Below are 19,532 nucleotides of genomic sequence, written 5' to 3'. Positions count from 1 at the left end.
TATTTACATTTACATTTACTTTTGTTTGAACACTATTAGGCTTAAATTTAATTTGAAATTCAAATTCAAAATTTCTTTTAGGTTCAAATAGTTTAAAATTTATTGTAGATTAGATTCTATTCGTTTGAAAAAAGCTTGAGTTTGTTCTTTAAAAAATCAATAATTTTTAGTATGTTTTATATATTATAAATCTTTAAATATATTATACATTCTAATAGAATGTATTAAAAAAAAATATTGAATATATTAAGGATAAATGTATGTATTTGCAAATTTTTCAATAAAATACCTTAATATAAGAAAAAAAAAAACAACCATAAGCTTCTCATTACCCACTTAAAACATGTCACTGTTACTTTTACAGCAACTGGGTAAACTCTGCAGGGCCGGTGGAGTCGACCGTCAGTAATTGCAGAATTTACCATTCAAATATCGCCTCATCAAAGTCAATCCAGGTTTAGAACAGAAGTTGCATGATTTCATGAACAAGACCTGTGCGGTTAGAGATGTAAGAGCTAATTATCTTCCAACACTTCCAAAATAGATTGCAGCAGCAACATATGACTGACATTAGTACATTCTGCACTATAACGCTTCACCTGCCATGACATGACATTTCTCTGCTCAAGAGATTTGTCATTCTAAACACAACATAAAGCACACATGTTTCTCTGTTGCTTCTTCAGTTGTTCCATGAGCAAATGCTTTTCGATTGAAGTTACATCTATACTTAAGGGGAAGAAACAAATGGTCAAGAGAGAACGAGAAAAGATGATAATTACCAACTCAATTTTATGGCTTAGCATTTGGTTTTGGCGATTGACGAGGGTACTGATAGTGATAAGGAGAAGCATGGGAACCATTTGGAATCGAAAGGCTCCTCTGTTGCCCATTCTTCGAAAATGACCCAGGTTGTGATCGTATCCCATTTCTTGTGTTAGGGCTTGAACCAACGCGGTCAGCTTGCATGGTCTGGAAAAAATATGACGAACTCGCCATGTCCTTCAGGTTCGGCAGAGGCTTCAGAGCTTCAACAACTTCACTCATTAAAGGTCTCGCTTTTGGATCCCGGCTGAGGCAGTGAGCAGCCAGCTGCGCAGCTTTCTGAGCACCTTTGATTGAGAAGTGACCTTCTAGCTTGGGGTCTATCAACCTGTAGAATCTTCTCCTCTCTCCAAGATGTGGCCGGGCCCATTCTACAAGATTATGCTCCCCATTCGGTCTGGTTTTGTCCATGGATCTCCTGCCGGTTAACATTTCAAGCAAAACCACCCCAAAGCTGTACACATCACTCCTTGATGTAAGATGTCCTGAGACATGAATATGTTCATCGGATTAGACAAAGCAAAGATCTGTTTTTCATAGGATATTCAATTATCATGCCTTAAACTACCAAATCCAGACAAGATAGAAATTGAGAACCTGAAAAGAAAAATCAAGGAATTTATTTGTTCTCCGGGAAAATAAAAAATTAGAGTTTGATAACATAAGGAGTGAAGAGAAATTGGTTAGCATAACCAAAGCTCCTAATAAACATTAATAGTGACAGAACTGAGAAACCTTGAAAACAAATTTCTAAAGTTCTAAAAGCCTTTAGTTAGCCTAAAACACTACGATAGCAGATCAAGTATACAGCATCCACTTTGAGATACACTGAATCTATTCATCCCATACATGGATTGTACAATTATTTACATACAAGATATTTGTAGTAAATAAAAAGTATATTTTTTTGAAGTAATTAGGATATATGATAGGAAAAAATAAAATATGTATTTTAATAATTATATGTAATTAGATGTCATACTCTATCACTATTTACTAAACATAAGTTTGGCACAAGCTATTTCTTCTATCTTGAAATGATTATTTGCCCAACCAAGGAATTTAGAAAATGCTGCAGTATGGATTCAGAATTTATGGAAAATGTGTTATATTCTCAAAATCATAAATGAGTACTAGCCTCGTTTTCCTCCTGCCATCCAAGGAAGGAAAAAGGTAGAAACATAACAAAGAAAAAATAGATGGATGCAGAAAAGATAAATTGGCATTCAGTCAAGCTTACCAGTCATTACATATTCTGGGGCCGCATAGCCATACGTTCCCATCACTCGAGTTGATACATGGGTTTTGTCCCCTTCAGGACCATCTTTTGCAAGCCCAAAGTCGGAGAGCTTCGCATTGTAGTCCTGAAACAGCAAATTATTAGAAAGAGAAGATGTAAAAGGAAAATATTCAATTACCCTACAACTGTCATTACCTACCGCATCTAATAGTATATTGGAGGTTTTGAAATCACGATATATTACAGGCCTTTCTGCTTCTTCATGAAGAAAGGCAAGACCCTTTGCAGCACCTAGGGCGATTTTCATCCTTATGGACCATGGAAGAGGTAAAGACCCTGCAGATGACATGGTATATGGAACTTAACTTGTGGCCAGAGAATCTATTATCATATAAAAGCAAGAAATGACAAAAAAAGAATGCTTCATGCTTACAAACAAATTGACAATTACCAAAAGCAACATCTATAATTACAAAGAAATCTACAATTACTAAACAGAAAATGACACAGTTTATTATGTATAAGATTTAGTAGTTTCTAGAGAAGTTTCTTGAAATATCAAAAAATAAAATATTACAGATATAAAATGTTAAAGTAAAGTAGTTTTTGGGGAAGAACCAAGTACTAGAGATCAGCTAAGAAAAAACAAAATGAATGAAAAGTGAAAATTGGCAGAGCACAATGTTCCAGATCCATCTTTATGAACAACTTAGCATTAAACAACAAGCACCAATAGGTTAACAATTGAAGATTTTGAAATTGAATTGGGATGCCCCAAGAAGGGCTAATAATCCATGATTTATGTTTTATTTTCTATTCCTTTCCATTTTCTTTGAGACATTGATTCACAAATTTTGAATCTTATTTCCTTCCATGTTCTAGTCTGCTTAAAATGTAACAGCGAGATGAGAAGGATCAAATAACAAAAGCTAAGGTACTTAAAACATACTTCTAAACAGGTGGTTTTCCAAGCTTCCTCGAGGCATAAACTCGTACACAAGCAGTCTCTGATCGTCCTCAATGCAGTAACCAATCAATTTAACCAAGTTAGGGTGAACTAGATCTCCGAGAAAACTTACTTCAGCCTGCCAAGTAAATGAGCAAACAATCAAATGGTACTATCCAAAAGCAAGACAAACAAAGCATTAACGAACAAAATAATGGAAAAGAAAAATATCAAATGTGAAGATGAAAAAATAATAATAATAAATACTAAAACAGATAAAGTTCCAAACCAGCCATTCTTTATGACCCTGAAGACCATCATGATTGAGGGTTTTAACAGCAACTGTTAGCCCTGTGCCAGGTTTAACCGGAGCAGTTCCATTTTCTTCAATCCAACCCTTGAACACGCAACCAAAACCACCTTCCCCGAGGAGACTCTCAGGTCTAAAATTTCTTGTTGCTAACTTAAGATCATTAAATGTAAACTTCCGTAGCCGAGAAGCAACCTTAAGCTCTTCTTCGAGTCTGGAGGTGGAAGAATTGCTCTCTGTATTACTTGTAGTAGTAGTAGTAGACGAAACTGCAGGAGCTACTGGCTGGTCTCTACTTGTATCATTAGTAGATCTGCTCTCCACTGAGCCATGTATAGAAATAACATATTAGAATTCAATACTCAAACAGGTTCTCAATTCTTAAAGAGAGGGAAAGAGTGAGACAAATTAGGAAGAAGTATCATGTTTCTTGTTTGAGAATTCAGATTTCCCAGTATTCTTCCATTTACAGTTCCTGATATATTTAGAATCAACACAAATAAATTCCAGTCAAGAGAATTACAAGGCTGATGCTAAAAGTGTACATTGAGACAAAACTTGATGCATGTTTAACATAGCTGGAGGAGGCTAAGCCATAATTCCACCTAATTTAGCCTGTCATCAATTGGACTTGAAATTCGATTAACCAATACTCATAACCATCAAAGTCTTCCTCCCTGCAATTAGAACTCAACAAATAGTGAAAGCAGGCACTCTCAAACAGCATTGTGCTGTAAACATCGTTCCTACTGTCCATTCTGCCCTCTCTAAATTCCATGGCTGCTGGGACAAATCAACAACCTACCACAACCACCATCACCTAAAGAAGATTTTTCCACTGTTTAGTTATCAACAACCATCAAAGTACAGGATCATCCACTACTCCAAACTCACAACCAGGGTAGACGGAGCTTCTCACGTACCATAAAACTGGTTCCAAGTTCACCAATTAAACCAGCACGAACCACATTTCTGTATATCCATAAAGTGTAAAAATAAATAACTAAAAGAAAAAAAAAACTCTTAAACCAATGCCATCACCAATCTCCTGTACAGCTTCATTTTGTAATAGGAAGCCAAAGGCTGTATGCCTCTTCTTCCAATCACAACAAGAAAAGGTCAAATGACCCTCACCCAAATGGTTATTTCCTCTGCTAGTCGTGAATCTCATGCCCCTGCACCTGCATAGGAGGCCATTTAAGACTAAATCGCTCAACGGAAGACTACTCTCTTCTTTGATTTAATTCCCAACCTCTAGTTTAAGCAAGATTCGACACAGATAACTTTATATCATAAGTTACTCAACCAACTAAAATACTGACTCGCAACCCACCAATCCCAAAATGTGTAAGCCTCAATAAACTTATATTTTCTATTCATTGCGAGGTAGTTCTCTCTTTTCGCCAAACCCTAATTCTCTAGTTTGAGTGGGACACAAGCTTATTTCTATTTAAAGAAAAAGTCACTTTACCAACTAAAGTACTGAATCTTACATTTTTAGTTCTGCAAAAAATCCATCTATTATTGGCCAATTCTGACCTTGATTCCATATCAACTTCGTAATGAAAGCAATTAAATTTCCCTACTTCCGCTAGTTGTCTTTCAATTTCTTTCATGTCATATGGCAAATAATTGATAAGCGAGCAAACAAACTTAATCAGTATCCAAAAACAAATCAATTACATTTCCGAACAAAGCCAACTTTAACAAAAATTGTGCCAGATCTATTTATTTCAAAAAAAAATTTGTGCCAGATGTACTAGTTGAGAGCGTTTCTCACTCGATAACCGTACAGAAACTTAACAAATTCTGATAGAAGCTCCCTAAAAAATACAATAAAAATGAAGGGGGTATCTAACTATACGGCAGCAACTTAAATTGAGCAATAAATTATTGGAGCAAATTTTGCCAGATGTACCCATCAAGGGCAGTTCGCACTTGATGACGTATACGCATTTAATCAGATTCTCGGATGACTTTCTCCAATAACTACAAGAAGAAAGTAATGGAGGGATCTAATCATACCCCCAAGTTAACTATGTAATAAATGATTCCAACAAAGAATGCATGCAAACATATTCTTTCCTTATTTGTCACTCTTGATTGAAAAACAGTGGTTTACCTAAGTCTGAATCATCTTCAGACTAGCAAGTTAATATTTCAATGGTAACTCCAGTTACCCATGCAATACTCCAGTAGCCTCCAGAGTGTTAAAAGTTTTCTGTTGACCTAGAACAGTGTACACAAATAATAGCTTATTCAATTCCAAATATAAGTTTTCCACAAGATTCTCATTCATTGAAACCCATCTTTGACCTCACTAGTCCTCACCTTTCACGGACACAACGGGACACAATCATTTTGACAGAGTTGTGTTATCATTTCACAATCGGCCATCCCCTAAAGATACCTCTAGCTAAGAATTCCAATTGATCTTAATCATAGTACAGGTTACTTAAGTTAAATTGTCAAGAAAAAGAAAAAAGCCAAACAAACACCCTCTAAACTTACCCCTGAATACTAAAAGTTTCGTAAACCACAGTAGTCAATCAACATTAGCGTGCCTCAAACTGAGATGCAAGTCAACGTAGGTAAAACTATGAAGAACATGAGGTACAGCAGAAAAAAATTCAGAGAAAACGAGGATTACCGAAATGAGCACTCGTCCCACTAATGGAGGTATCAACTTTGGATCTCGAAGAAATGCAGCTGCCGATGAACCTTAGCTTGACCCAGCACCCAGTCTCCACAGCACAACCACCACTGTCGTCATCATTATCTTCTTCTTCAACTTTCTTCTTCTTCCTCCCCTTTGATTTGCACACCTCCCAAGATTTCACTTTACCATCTTCGCCATCCAAACCCATCCTCTCTCACAAACCCTAATTTTCCAAACGCCCTTATCATCCAAACCCCACCTAAATCCCCACCACCACCACCGCACTTCACGCCTCGAGAAACCCGGAAAAATTTATCACCAAACAAAAAATTGCTACCTCTTTTAACCTCAACTCCTGCCCCCAGAAATCAACTAATAGATAGATTTAAAAAAAAGAAAATAGAAAAACAAACCCAGTTCAAACGAGAGTTAGATCAGATGAAATAAATTTAAAACAAAAAAAAAAGCCGCTGTAGGGTTGATCAAGTTTTGCTGAATCTAGAGGTACAAACCAGGTACCTAAAGCTTTTCTAAATTGTTTGTTCCTTCTTCCCCTACCTTTGTCAGGTAGATGAACAATCAGCAAAATCTCTCAGTTGAAGACAAAGAAATGTCCGTTCAAAAACCACACAAGAATAACATAAATCTCAAAAAGAAAAATCACAGAAGCAGTGAGCAGACGCCTAAACTGAAACTGGCCAGTTTAGAGAGAGAAAGACGAACAAAACTTTGGAACATATTCAGATACATTTACCCTCTCGCTATAATCTCTCTTTTCTTTGCCTTTTTTTTTTTTTTTTTTCTTTTAAAATTTTAAAATCCAATCTGAAATATGGGAAAAGAGCAACTCAGAACTGCCCGGAGAAAACCGGGTAACGAGAAGGTTTAAGCTGCCCGGGATGTCCACGAGGATACTGACCGAACAGGCTTCCTGATATTGTACACTGAGCAGGACGCGGACATGGGCGGAAAAGAGAACCCCGGGCAGTTCGGGCAGTCGCGGAAGTGGAAAACCTCGGGTAGTTCGGGCAAGTGGGTCCCACTTGATGGTGACGCGTCTGCTCGAGTGAGCGGATGCTAACGCGCGCGTCAGATTGAGCTCATCGCTGTTGTGCATGCATCCCCCTCTCTCCTCTTCTTTTTTTTTTTTTTTTTTTCTTTTTCTTTTCCTCTGAAAACTATAGCTTATTTTTTAACATAATTAAAAATATGTCACAAGATTATGATGCGTAGGATAAAATAAAAAATAAAAATAAAATTGAATTAAAATTAGTAAGTTTTGATTGACCAGTTATTTTTTCTTTAATTTATATTAAATTATTTTTGCTCATATTTAAGTGCAAGACCAACATACATTTTTTTTTATTAAAAATAAAATAAAATTTAAAAAAATGCAAGTCATTTTTAATACAACAAAGTAAAATAAAACAAATTTATTTTGTTTAATTTAATATCAATTTCATTATTACATGAATATATTGTAAAATGATATTAATTAAGTTATATTTTTAATTAAATAAAATGAATAATTTAATTTATTAATATATTAATAGAGATATAATAATTAAATTATTTTAAATCTACGTGAGCTTATGATATTTTTCGTGAAAGTAACATTCAGTTTTAATTAATTTTCTTAACTTGAATTAATCATAATAACTTAAACTTTTTACTTAATTTAAATTTTGATAATAAATAGTAAAAAGATAATATACTATTATTGAAAATTATTTGTATTATCCTGAATATATTAGTAAAACATTATATTTCATATAAATATAGATAAAACTTATTATTTTTTAATCAACTTGAATAAAAATATTAAATTATTTACACAAAATAATATCATATCAAATACAATAGAAGGATAAAAAAAGTAAAGAAATAAAAATGACCTTTTTAATACGGCAGACAAATAATAGTTTAAGAATTTAAAAAAAAAAAAAAAAGTATAAGGGTATTTTGGGAAAATATTATGAAATTTTGATCTACAAAATGTTGTTGGGAATTTGGCCAAATTATGGGGAGTGAGAAATACCTAGTTTTTTAACCAAATTTTTTAATAAATAATAAACAAATTTAAGTATACTAGATAAATAAATAAATAAATTTTATTATTTTTTTTTAAAAAATTGAATATAATTACTATTAGATATGGTTTAATGATTAAGATATTTTCTATTCAATTTTTATGCACCAAAAGTATAAGCATTGAACTTGACATAATAAGTGAATGTTCCCTTCCCAACAGACTGAATATTAGCATATATAGTAAATACACAGAGGATGGTGAATAGGTGATCCAGGGATAATATGTATAGTTCTAAGAATCATGAAAGTAGAAATTAATAACAAATTAAATAACACTGATTATTTATAGTAATCTGTTCTTAAATTATTTAAGTTTACTGTTTTAAACTAATATGGTAAAATATATACCTAATATTATTTAGATATTTTTTTATCCGTCATATAAAATTGATGAATAATTATATAAAATTTATATTAACGGTTATAGGTAGTAATTAATTTATTTATATAATTAGAATATTTCAAAAAATAAATTAATTAATTTTTAGGATAGTAATATCTAAAATTTATATAATTTTAAAACTTCTAATTTGTTGGGGGAAAAAAAGACTATCAAATGAGATGGAGATTGGAGACAAAAAAAAATTATTATTTACCCGAATTTAGAGTTACTACGTCTATTTTCATATAGTCTCATATGAGAGAAAATATGAGAAGTACATAGTACAATCGAACACAAAATATTGATAAATTATTTAATTAATTTTTAAAGTTTAATATTTTTTTTATAATTTAATATTTAATGTTTCTTTTTGTTATAATTTGTTCTTAAATATTTTTTGTTAGTTTCAAATGCTCTATTTTTTTTCTTTAATTTTATGTAAAAATAAAATAATTAGATCATATTTAAATATTTGTAAAAATAAATGCAATTAATAATAATAAAATTTATCTAATATTAATTTATTAATATATTATTCAAATTTATTAGTCACAATTATTTTTAGTTATTTTTAAAAATATTCATATACATCATAATTATTTTAAAATTTTCTATCAAAAAATGGAAAGAGAATTAAATATTTAAAATTAAATCGTAATAAAAAATATTAACTAAGGGAACAAGAAAAAAAAAAGTTTAAAAAGAGTTTGCAAATATGTGAAAGGAATATCGCCCGACATGGCGGGCTTGAAGATTTTGTTGGGTGGTTCAAGAAACCAAGCTTGACTTTTTTGTATCACCATGCAGCATGCCCTTCCCTACCTAATCACATTCTCTTGTTATCAAAGCTAAATAACAATGTTTTTGGCAATTTACACTCAATAAAATCTTATCCAAGATGTTGTATTTACTATTTTCACTACACAAACACACATATAGTAAGATTGGTTATTGCTTCAATCTTTTGCTATGATACCAAACACATGGGTTATTTTTTCGGATGGAATGAAAAATAAAGTTCAAACTCGAATTGTTCGAATAGTCAACTCTGCAACTATGTTATCTAGAGTTACATTACTTTTTGACAAACCCCTCTTACTTTGTTGTATCAATTAAATCCTTCATATTGGTATCCTTATGTAATCTCTCTGTAATAACTCTCAGCTTAATTAAACAATTCAAGTAATTTGTTTAACTACCTATTATACTAGTCAAACACATTATCGCAAAGACTTTTGAATTTGTCTAACTTACAAGCTTGATTTCATATGTCTTACTACTTAGGCAGACCACAAATTTCCCCGCACAAGTTATAAACGAAGGCCCATGACATCCCCCTACCCTGTCCGTAACTGTAGTTTGCTTTCTTTACAGGCCGATGCCTGAGGCTGTAAACCTATGTACCAAGAGAACTCAATCGGGGAACAGGCAGACAACAGGTTCGGTGATTCAGAAACAAAAAGAAAAAACCAAAAAAATCAGATGAATCATGGAAGGAACTGAGTTTCCCTATTAATTACAAGGGCTCTCCGGATTTCTCTGATGTTGCAGAGTGTGAAATACAATACACGTAAGTTGATGAGCAGCTTCATCTACGAAGAACGTATCCTTTCTCATCAAATGGTATAACAAATGGCGGAATCAAGGTGATGGTTTACAATAATGATATCTTCCACTTCAAAACAAAATCGATGATCCTCATTCCAATCAAGAGTCGAGAAGAGACTACCTTGGTGTAGCATACAGGCATAGAATGGCACAAGAAGCTAAATGATGGATACGGTATCATTCTCACGTTCTTGAAGTGTTGAAAGACTAAACAAAGTATGCTCTTCGCTTAAATAATCCCAGTGGAAATGCTCGATGTTGCATTTATCTTCAGTGAGTGCTCGGGAATATATGTGAGACCTGTTACACCAGATAGGATTCATTCATGAGACCTGTTATTCTCTTGCACTGACAATTGAGAATTACAACTAATGAATAGCGATGTAACTTTCAAGAAGAAAGTTAAGTCAAATTGCACTGAACCTGTACAAGTGTTTTCTATTATACCTTCCTTACCCAGACGAAATCAATTAGAGAAACACTAAGCTATAGGCAAACAACTGAACACCGTAAAATATAAACATAGTTGCTAAGGACTAACTACTGGACAGGACTGTGATAGACAAGGCATGTAACTTGCATAAAGGGAATGTAGAGGTTTCTTTCCAAAAGTTCACTCGCCAAAACATATGTGACAGAACATGCTCTTCATCATCAGCACATCATTAATTTCAAACCATAAGGAGCTTTACAACAAAACCCCTTATAAGTAAGATTATTTACTCCAACCAATTATTTTAGCAAGTAATAAGTACAGAAAATAATATGGTATTAGAGAAATGGGTACCTTTCTCTTTAACGTCAATCTGTAAAGTATCAAGAGTAATTATGCCATCAGTCAATGGAAGGAGCTCAAGCTTGATGGTTGCCGTGGATTGAGAAGGAACACATCTGATAAAATAATAGTGAACAATAACCATTTATATAATCAAAATTAAAGCAGCAGAGAGAACAATATATTACCCGAGTGGAACTCGACTCTGTAGCCAAAGATGGGTACAACCCAGACCACTAGTTGGAATTACATCAGATACAGAAGATGATTGCTCATTAAAAGAAATGGAACGAGCTCCACCATCACCTTTCTCTTTGTTCTTCTCTGATGCAACAGGAGCAGAACTCAACCTTTGAATTGCAGAACCACGTCTCTCACTACTCACTCTTTCTGTAAACTCAGAGAACCCAACAAATGGACTCATTGGTGATGAAGGTGACGAGTTCAAGGATACTACTGAAGGAGGTGACGTAAATGATGCTGGTGCAAGAACTGTCAATGTCAGATCCTCAGAGGTCAAATTTGAAGCCTGAAGAGTTAATACCTGAACATTTAACAAAGTTAGATGAGAATTAATCAAGAGAAAGAAAAATCAGAGAAAGACCCTGTTAGCATTCAACCTGAACCGGGAGTTGAGTGACTCTTCCATGAGGCCCAGAAGACTTTCCTGACATTTCAGATGCAACAGAGATCATAAGATCCCTTGAGATCCGAGGTCTCCAACTTGTCCGTTGCTTAAAAAATAATCTTGACTCTAGAATCAACATCAAACATTATATCAAAGGAATAAGTAACAAGAAACTAGAGCCTTAAAGTGCTTTAGATAATATTATAATCTAAGGGCAATATATATACCAGTATAGTTGCACCGGCATGATACCATAATTGCATACAGATCACCAGTTGAAGCAGTCTCCTTTCTGTCAACAGTCGTGGTGGAGGCAAGACGCAAACTGGATGATTGAGGAGTTTTTTCACTCAAAGCCTTAAAATTCTTCATAGAAGATGCAGGCTTTAGGATAAAAGAGTGCTCCTCACCTCTCCTGTGATTGGACCATTGGATCAATTAGAGCTAATAAATCCAAAAGCATAGAGACTTTTTCAATTTGCACTAAACTCCTCTATAGTGCTGTTGTAGATAATAGCATCTCTTTCAATAAATAAAGCCTACACTTGTGTTGATTTAATAATTGCCCTACTAACTTTTTCGTCCACAATACTAAAAAGCAAACATAAATAATTCACTTATAAAGGCTAATTGCATGCTCCTTTCATATTTCATTTCCAAGAAGCACTCTATACCCAATAAATTATATATTCCCGAAACACAGAGCAAGGTATGAAGTATGAGAACAATCTGTTGCCAATGCAAACATAAAAATGGATTGTTGAGACTATGTTTACCCAAGTCATAGATGGGCCTAACCAATTAGCTCTTCCTGCATAACTACATTTTCTCCCTGAAACAATCACAAAAAAGTTTGACATCTAACCCAAATGAATTCCAAGTCTAAAAACTGGGGAGAAATGAAACCTCAGTTTCCTCTCTTCTTAGACTTCATCATTCAAGAAATCTCAAAACTGACTCCATTCATTCCTCACTATCCTCGTATCTCATTGACACAAGAATGAAGTGATATAGTGAAGGTTTCTCAAGTACTATTGCCTTGTTCTCTGTCGAACTTATAAAAATTATAATCAGTAAGTAAAACAAAATAAATAGAAGTTTATAAACACAATATACACCCTTCAATAGCAGAGAGAAAAAGCTCCACCTGGTCTCTAGAGGTTGAAGTTGAAAAGCTATAAAACTGATGTCAGGTAGCATGTTCGATAATAATGTTACTTTAAACTATAATAGAAGTGACATTTGAGATTAGATCAACCTATACATGTGATAAGGATGTTACCCCAGAGTAAAAGCAGATCAAACGCAAACAATTCTTGACCCATTCCACCATTTAGGTATCAGGCACAACTAGGCTTATTTTGCACTCAAACAATGCATGTACAGGAAGCACGAAGAATGAATGCAGGAAAAACATGCTGAAAAATACGATAGCAACTAACTACTTCATGTCTATAACTAAATTAAGATGTCCAGACAGTGTGACAACCTCAGGGCTAGATTTGGCAAACTGTGATCATTTCCAGCTTCAACACAAGCAATTGGCAATGAAGAAGGTGGACCACCTTTTGCAGCCTCCTCGAAAACAAGCGTTATAGCATCTATGTAAATAACAATATCAGGTGTATGTGCCGGAGAAACATTCTGCAAAACAATTTGACTTAATAAAAACAGGAAAGAATTGAAGGCAGAAGAGAACATGTTGAACATAGTCATATAGAGTGATTAAATATTCAGTCCTGGGAAGAAAAGGTTGCATTTATCAAATATCCTGCAGAAGTTACAACACAAACCTTTATCTGAACACAAAGAAAATCAGCTGTATTACAGTCAGCAGCAAAAGAATGAATTTCAACAGGTTGAATTATTTCAATTTTCCTTCTCCATCTTCTTCCTGGAATATAGATGCCTTCCAATCCACAACGGACCGAAAATCTTTCTCGCTCCAGTGATACACTACGGAAAGATAAAAGCTCCTCATTGCCAGTTCTTTGGCCTTTCAAAAGCTTGTAAGATGAGTGATGATCCCACTCTTCAAGGTCAAATGATGGCTTAGAACTTTGGGCTTTGACAGGTCCAGAAGGCTGAGGAGTATTTGGGGGAAGTGATGACATGGAGTAACTTCTAAAATGGCCAAAAGAAAAGAGTTGAGAGCCAGAAGAGGCAGAGAACGCGGACCTCTGTGATGTGGTACCAATTCCTGAAGTAGAACTTACAGGAGGGGGAGATAAAGAACGAGTTGGAGGAGGAAGAGTGTTATCCAATGGAAGCAACCATTTTAACAGTTCTCCACAAGGATCCTGACTTGCATGCTTGAAGTTGTTCTGGTCCCCAGAAGACAGATTTCTGTCCCTATATTTCTCAAATTGAAGAATCTCGATAACAGGATCTTTCAGAGAATCAACACTAACATTTACTTGTATTAAGACCTGCATCCTTCCAAACAGAGAAATAGGATGAGAATCAGTATGTCTGAACTATAGGCTAAAGCGGCATGAGGTTCAGGTGCATCAACATGATTCAGTTTCCATGACCAGATTGCTCATTACAAAAATCAAAGCAGAAATATATTCCCTACACTAAAACAGAGTAAAGAGTTAGAAATATCATGGTCTCCAAGGCCACAATCCAGTTATGCACTCAAAAAGTCCAATAACGTCCAGGCTAGCAATTAAACATGCTAGCTTTCAAGTTCAACGATTCAAAGTTTATTGATTTATAACGAATCTTGAGAAGTTCCAAAGGAAGCATGCAGTGCATCATCCTAATCATTAATATCCTAAAATAAGGCTTAAATCAACAACAGCTCCAAGTATGCAGGTATCAAGAATCACCTTTGACAGCTAAATACAAGACATTTCATCTCTAATTGGCAGGTATGCTGGTAAGCTATTACAGAATAACCGATGAACAGGGTAACTATTATTTTGCTTCTTAACTGCCAGGGGGAACCAACTGAAGCATGGCATCTACATAATGTCATGTCTTGTGCCTGCTTCAGTTGCGGATCACTGAAGTAAAAATTCTTTAACCTAAATTAATAAATATACTACCAGAAGCAAGAGAGTCAAAAATGAAATGGATTACTAAGTATTACCAATCACATACATTTCCAACAGTCATATCAGAAGCTTCAAATTAACTAATAGATTTAAGATTTCGAATATCTCCCTCATTCCTTTATAATATTTTGTAGGTCACTTGGAAAGAAACGAATAGGAGGGTTTTGATGGGCTTTATTTGGCCTTTTGTAGATATGGATCATTGGCTCCAAAATTCTCTGTTTTTTTTGCTTAAAGATCATCCTCTCTCCCCTAAGTAGGATCGTGAAGAGCTTGATATTTTGACCAGCTTGCAACCTATGGTTTCGTATATGAATGCCACTTCCTTGCTGTCTTGTTAATATACTTAAAAAAATAATAATAAATTTTTAACCTGCCTTGAGCAGGCTTAAATTTAAGGATTATAACAGCAAGAACTTATTTATTATTTTTAAATATTGATATTAACAATGGTACCAATGGGGCACCACCCATATATAATATATTTACATGTCAATTAAAACTTCAATGACATTTCCAAAATTTTCCGGCCTATTAATGTCATGACCCAAAACCAAGAAACCAAAAATATGAATTCATCTATCTCTAATATTAACAAACTCCCTTTTTATTTCTTCAAATGCTCTAACATTCCTTTCTTTCCACACGACCCAAAAAATAGATAAAGGAATCAGAAGAAGATAAGTTTTCTTTGTACATAAGCCCGCCCAAGCCCACAACTCATCTCTCGCCAACCCTGCAATCACCCAATTGATCCCTAGGAGACCGTACACCATAGACCAAATACCATACACCATTGGGCACCATAGCAAAATATGGTTACATGATTCTGCATCCATCTTAAATAAAAGCAGTGATTAACTAGAATTTTGCCCCTCCACCTCAGCCTATCAATAGTTAGGATGCATTCTCTACTCATTTCACAAGCAACCAAAAAACAATTGTTGGTGGTGCCTTCGTCTTCCATATCTATTTAACTGGATAATGGACAGTTTCACTCCTTTTTCCCCTAGTCAAATGCTTGTAGAAGGTCTTTACAGAGTAATCTTCTTGTTTCCTCAATTTCCACATCAACTGGTCCCTTCGATCATCTAATTGAATTTGAGATAACAGGAGTAATAAGGCTTCATACTCTTCGATAATTATTGAGATTTCTTGTGACGTTCATATTCCACCCCCTACTCCCGCTCGCTGTCAAGTGAGCCTCCTCCGCCACCATGTTCTTTGATGACACAATGGCGAAGATCGCTGGAAACTGATCTTTCAGCCTATCCTCACCAACCCATTCATTCTTTCAAAAATGAATTCTATCGCCCTTATCCACCTTCCTCTTTGTGCATTCAAGAAATTTGTGTTTCTCCACACTAATTTTCTTCTATTCACATCCCTGACGTCCTCACCCACTTCCCTCACACCCCACAGAGCCTCCACAACAAGAACTTATTTATAAGTTGCGAGTGAAATATCAACACCACCTTCCATACACTAAATTATTATTATTGGACATTTGCACAAAGAAGTACTCAAATTAATTTACCATGAAAAGGAAATAATGCTCATACAGTATAATGGCCATTAATAAATGCTATTTTAGAACTCATAAAAGCCACTTAGTGTCTAAAAATTGAACAAATTCAGCTTTCAGATATAAAAGAATTAGATATCCCAGCAAAAAGAGAGAATTTCATGTCATATTATTGTTAGAAACTTGGGACTTCTTGCAAGCATTTTAGCAAATATGAAAAAAATCACAAAAGAACTTTGCCTACTACCATCCTCAGTCTCATCAAACTCCATCCTAATGCGATATACATGACTATGTTGCTTCGGTTTGACCTTGTGCAAAGCCCTAGGCTCTCTATGGTTTTTGCTAAAAAAATGTGACCTGTAATTCTGTGTACAATCATCAAACAATAACTGCACTAAATATCATGCAAATACAAAAAGTTGTTTCCTATCAAGTATTTCACAGTTTCTCTCTCAAAAAGTTTTCCATAGTTTTTTATCTCATGTCATATCTCATTTGTGTAGCATGCATACATACATAATAGTCATAACTGCATGTAAAGAATTGACATGCTAGATACATGACTGAAATAACTTACTGAGAAAGCCAACATGAGAGAAAAACTAAGATGAAGCAAAGCAAAATATCCAGTAAATTTTACTACATCCCATACCTTATACTGGTCATGCTATTAATATGTAGGCAAGTAAAACGACAAGACCTAAGCATGCTTCTTAAAACCAGCTGAGAAAAATTAGACAAAATCTAGCAGAAATTATAATAGATCTATCTCCAAATTGTAGTTTCCTGTTTATGGATGCGAATCAAGAAAAATAAATGCCCAAACTATCATAATGACAAGCAAATGCAAGAAAACAAGTTCACAATACAAAATACAGAAGTACAGATCTATGATATTTCTTTTAAAGATAGGGAGGAAGAAAATATCACAAACAATGTAGAAGGTACGTGACACATACCGCTATGTCTCCATTACAAAGAGCATAACACTTGACAGTATTTCTAGCCACTCCACCAGAAATATTGGCATCAAAATTTCCTCTATCAATAACTGCATTGAGACGTGATCTATCTTTTGAAGAGTTTTTACTTTCATTGCTTTTGGACTTTTGATCATCTAACTCGCCAGAATCTGGAGCTGTCTTAGAAGCACTTTTCTTTGACCAAAGCTGCTCATCAGACTCTGCAATCCGGACAAAGAAATGGGAGTTTTTAAACTTTTTGAGTAACCTTTCAGTCTGTCTTTTGTGATCTTCCATTCTAAGGAGTGATTCACTAGCTGTAACATCCTTTTGTGGATCAATCTTCTTTTTTGCCAAATTTTCGACACTCTTATCTATAACTTGATCATCAGGACTCACTTCCCCTTCTATGGACACCCTATCTGTTCCACCCTCCACGTTTCCATTTTCTTTCTCAGGGAAGTTTCTCATGCCATTTCTACTCATCACTGCCGCAACTTTGAACGGAGTGATAATTTCTGTTTCCCGCTTACATGCTGACAAGCATGCTAGAATATGAAGTTGTTCGCCTGAAATAAAAATGTTATTAACAAGATCGAGCCTTATATAGAATAACATCTCAAAGATGCCAAGACAATGAAGCAAGTGAAGATGGTTCACGGTAAGAAGTACCAGGAAATACAAAAGAGCGGTCCAGAGGTCGCAGTGAATTGATATCTTGTGCATCATTCCAGTTATCAGGGAGTTTTCCTGAGGAACAAAGAGTATTAGATTCCTACCAACTGAAAATCAACACAGCATTCTGGTGCAAAACTGGAATAGTGAAGAAGAACCATTTTCTTTAAAGTAACCATCCAGACCCTTGCATATAGTTTTCCATATAATAAAACTATTCAAAGAAAAAGTTAACTGTAATAGTGAGGGAGTACTATATGGAATTGTAATCCATCCTTCTTCTTCAGAGACATCTGAGTGGCTCTCCATCATTGACGTATCGCTCTTAGCACTTGGACCAGTGCCGCCATTCTCACCTGGAACTCCATCAGAATCATCTACTCTGGAATACTGCGGGAATGGGTCTTCAGCTATAAGGCCTTCCAAAGTAGCTGAAGGCTTTGTTACATATGGTATCTCTGCAGGAGTTTCAGGAACAGGAGTTGGTTCTACAACTATGTGTTGTGTAGGCCGCAGCAGAAAATTCATTTCACCAAGGCTTCGCCAAAACCAAAGACCCTGGTGAAGAATAGAATATTATATTTCTTTCTTTTGTCTTGTCTTTTTGAGAAATAAAGAATACAATATCATCTATTAAAATTTACAATGACAATGAAGGTAAGAAGAAGAAAAAAAAGTCAATGTGCATGCTGATCCTGAATGTCTTACAAATCATGTTCAAGTTACAAAGCTTTCCCAAGATCCCATGGATCCATATTTCCATCCCTTTTGTCTACCTCACACACTATATTTGAATAGCTCATTTCATCTATATTCTACTTTAGCAACTACAAGCTAATCTAGAAAAAAAAAGAAGTTGAGAGATTCTAGTTAATTTAGAAAAAAAACTAAAGTAGCTTAATGAGAAGAACCTATCTTTCCTATTGCTTCCCAGTGATCAAATGAGGACTGACGCTAGTTTTATTCTCAGTCTTCCTTGGATCCAAACAGGGCCTTAAGGATTAACCTAAATCCTTCCTCTCAGAGTTGCTTGAACTAAAAATAACTGTAAATTTAGCTTATATTAGAAAAAGTTCTCCATTCTTAAGACAAAGAAAGTCCCGCTAAAATATAAACTCTGCAATTCAAAGGGGTAAAACAGAGTACTAAAGGAAAAAAAACGACCACCGTTTAGTGTATCTCAAAGCATCAAATGCATATTCATAAGCACGCGAAAGAAAGAGAGAAGGAAAATGCTATAAACGGTACTATCAGATTCATTTAGGGTTTAAAACCGGTAAGAGAAGCGACTCTTAGTACGAGTTTGCTCATATATGGATCATGATTTGATTATGAAGCTCCTGATAGTAGCATTTACATGGTGATCGTCAAGGAAAGAAATTCGATTACCTAATCGGATACCAAACGGTGGAAGCTTTGAGCTGAGAAATAGGGGATCCAATTGGAAATTGCACAGAAGCAATTAGGTGCGCGGAGAAGCTACCGGGCACTCTCTCTCCGTCTCGATCTGCAAGCGAATGAAAGGAAAAGAGAACTGTTTCAATTTTTTCTCTTTGGTTTTTTTCTTTTTTTTTTTTTTTTTTTTCAATTTTCAGTGCGGTAATTTTTTTATTTTTTTAAAAGGAGAAAATATCCGATTAAAACCATTTAAGGAAATCATGTTCCTATTTTGTTTTTAGCCTAAAACGACGCGTTTCATTCCCCTTGAACAAAAGGCCGGGCCAGCTTAAAACGGGCAGCCCATTTTGTTTTTAACCTAAAACGACGCGTTTCATTCCTCTTGAACAAAAGGCCGGGCCAGCTTAAACCGGGCAGCCTACTAAGGACTTCAGTTGTTTGGA

The 19,532-nt window shown here is 34.8% G+C and overlaps 2 protein-coding genes across 4 annotated transcripts; both read right to left on the bottom strand.

Annotated features, from left to right (window-relative positions):
- Positions 1–296: 296 nt before the first annotated feature.
- LOC110822623 (serine/threonine-protein kinase PBL34-like) lies at positions 297–6,781 on the bottom strand. Of its 2 annotated transcripts, none has more exons than XM_088208888.1 (6): positions 6,500–6,781; positions 5,972–6,352; positions 3,301–3,644; positions 3,015–3,150; positions 2,066–2,401; positions 297–1,310 (listed from the first exon to the last, which is right to left on the bottom strand). In XM_088208888.1, the coding sequence occupies exons 2-6, from the start codon at positions 6,186–6,188 to the stop codon at positions 793–795; spliced, it is 1,551 nt and encodes a 516-aa protein (XP_088065014.1). In that variant the 5' UTR covers positions 6,189–6,352; positions 6,500–6,781; the 3' UTR covers positions 297–792. The 2 variants fall into 2 exon arrangements, with proteins under 2 accessions (XP_088065014.1, XP_021908462.1); XM_022052770.2 differs by having other exon boundaries at positions 2,066–2,189; positions 2,265–2,401; positions 5,972–6,780.
- A 3,162-nt stretch (positions 6,782–9,943) lies between these two features.
- On the bottom strand, positions 9,944–19,270 carry LOC110822625 (heat-inducible transcription repressor). 2 transcript variants are annotated; one of them, XM_022052772.2, is made up of 11 exons: positions 19,081–19,270; positions 17,946–18,249; positions 17,689–17,766; positions 17,014–17,585; positions 13,258–13,893; positions 12,954–13,108; positions 11,692–11,879; positions 11,457–11,590; positions 11,025–11,380; positions 10,849–10,952; positions 9,944–10,361 (listed from the first exon to the last, which is right to left on the bottom strand). In XM_022052772.2, the coding sequence occupies exons 2-11, from the start codon at positions 18,217–18,219 to the stop codon at positions 10,291–10,293; spliced, it is 2,568 nt and encodes an 855-aa protein (XP_021908464.1). In that variant the 5' UTR covers positions 18,220–18,249; positions 19,081–19,270; the 3' UTR covers positions 9,944–10,290. The 2 variants fall into 2 exon arrangements, with proteins under 2 accessions (XP_021908464.1, XP_021908465.1); XM_022052773.2 differs by lacking the exon at positions 19,081–19,270 and having other exon boundaries at positions 17,927–18,123.
- Between the last annotated feature and the right edge of the window lie 262 nt (positions 19,271–19,532).

This window comes from Carica papaya, chromosome 8 (genome assembly GCF_054855325.1).
Source record: "Carica papaya isolate Zhongbai chromosome 8, ASM5485532v1, whole genome shotgun sequence".
NCBI lineage: Eukaryota > Viridiplantae > Streptophyta > Magnoliopsida > Brassicales > Caricaceae > Carica > Carica papaya.
Note: the sequence above shows the minus strand (reverse complement) of the source record. Positions and strands in the feature narration are given on the sequence as shown.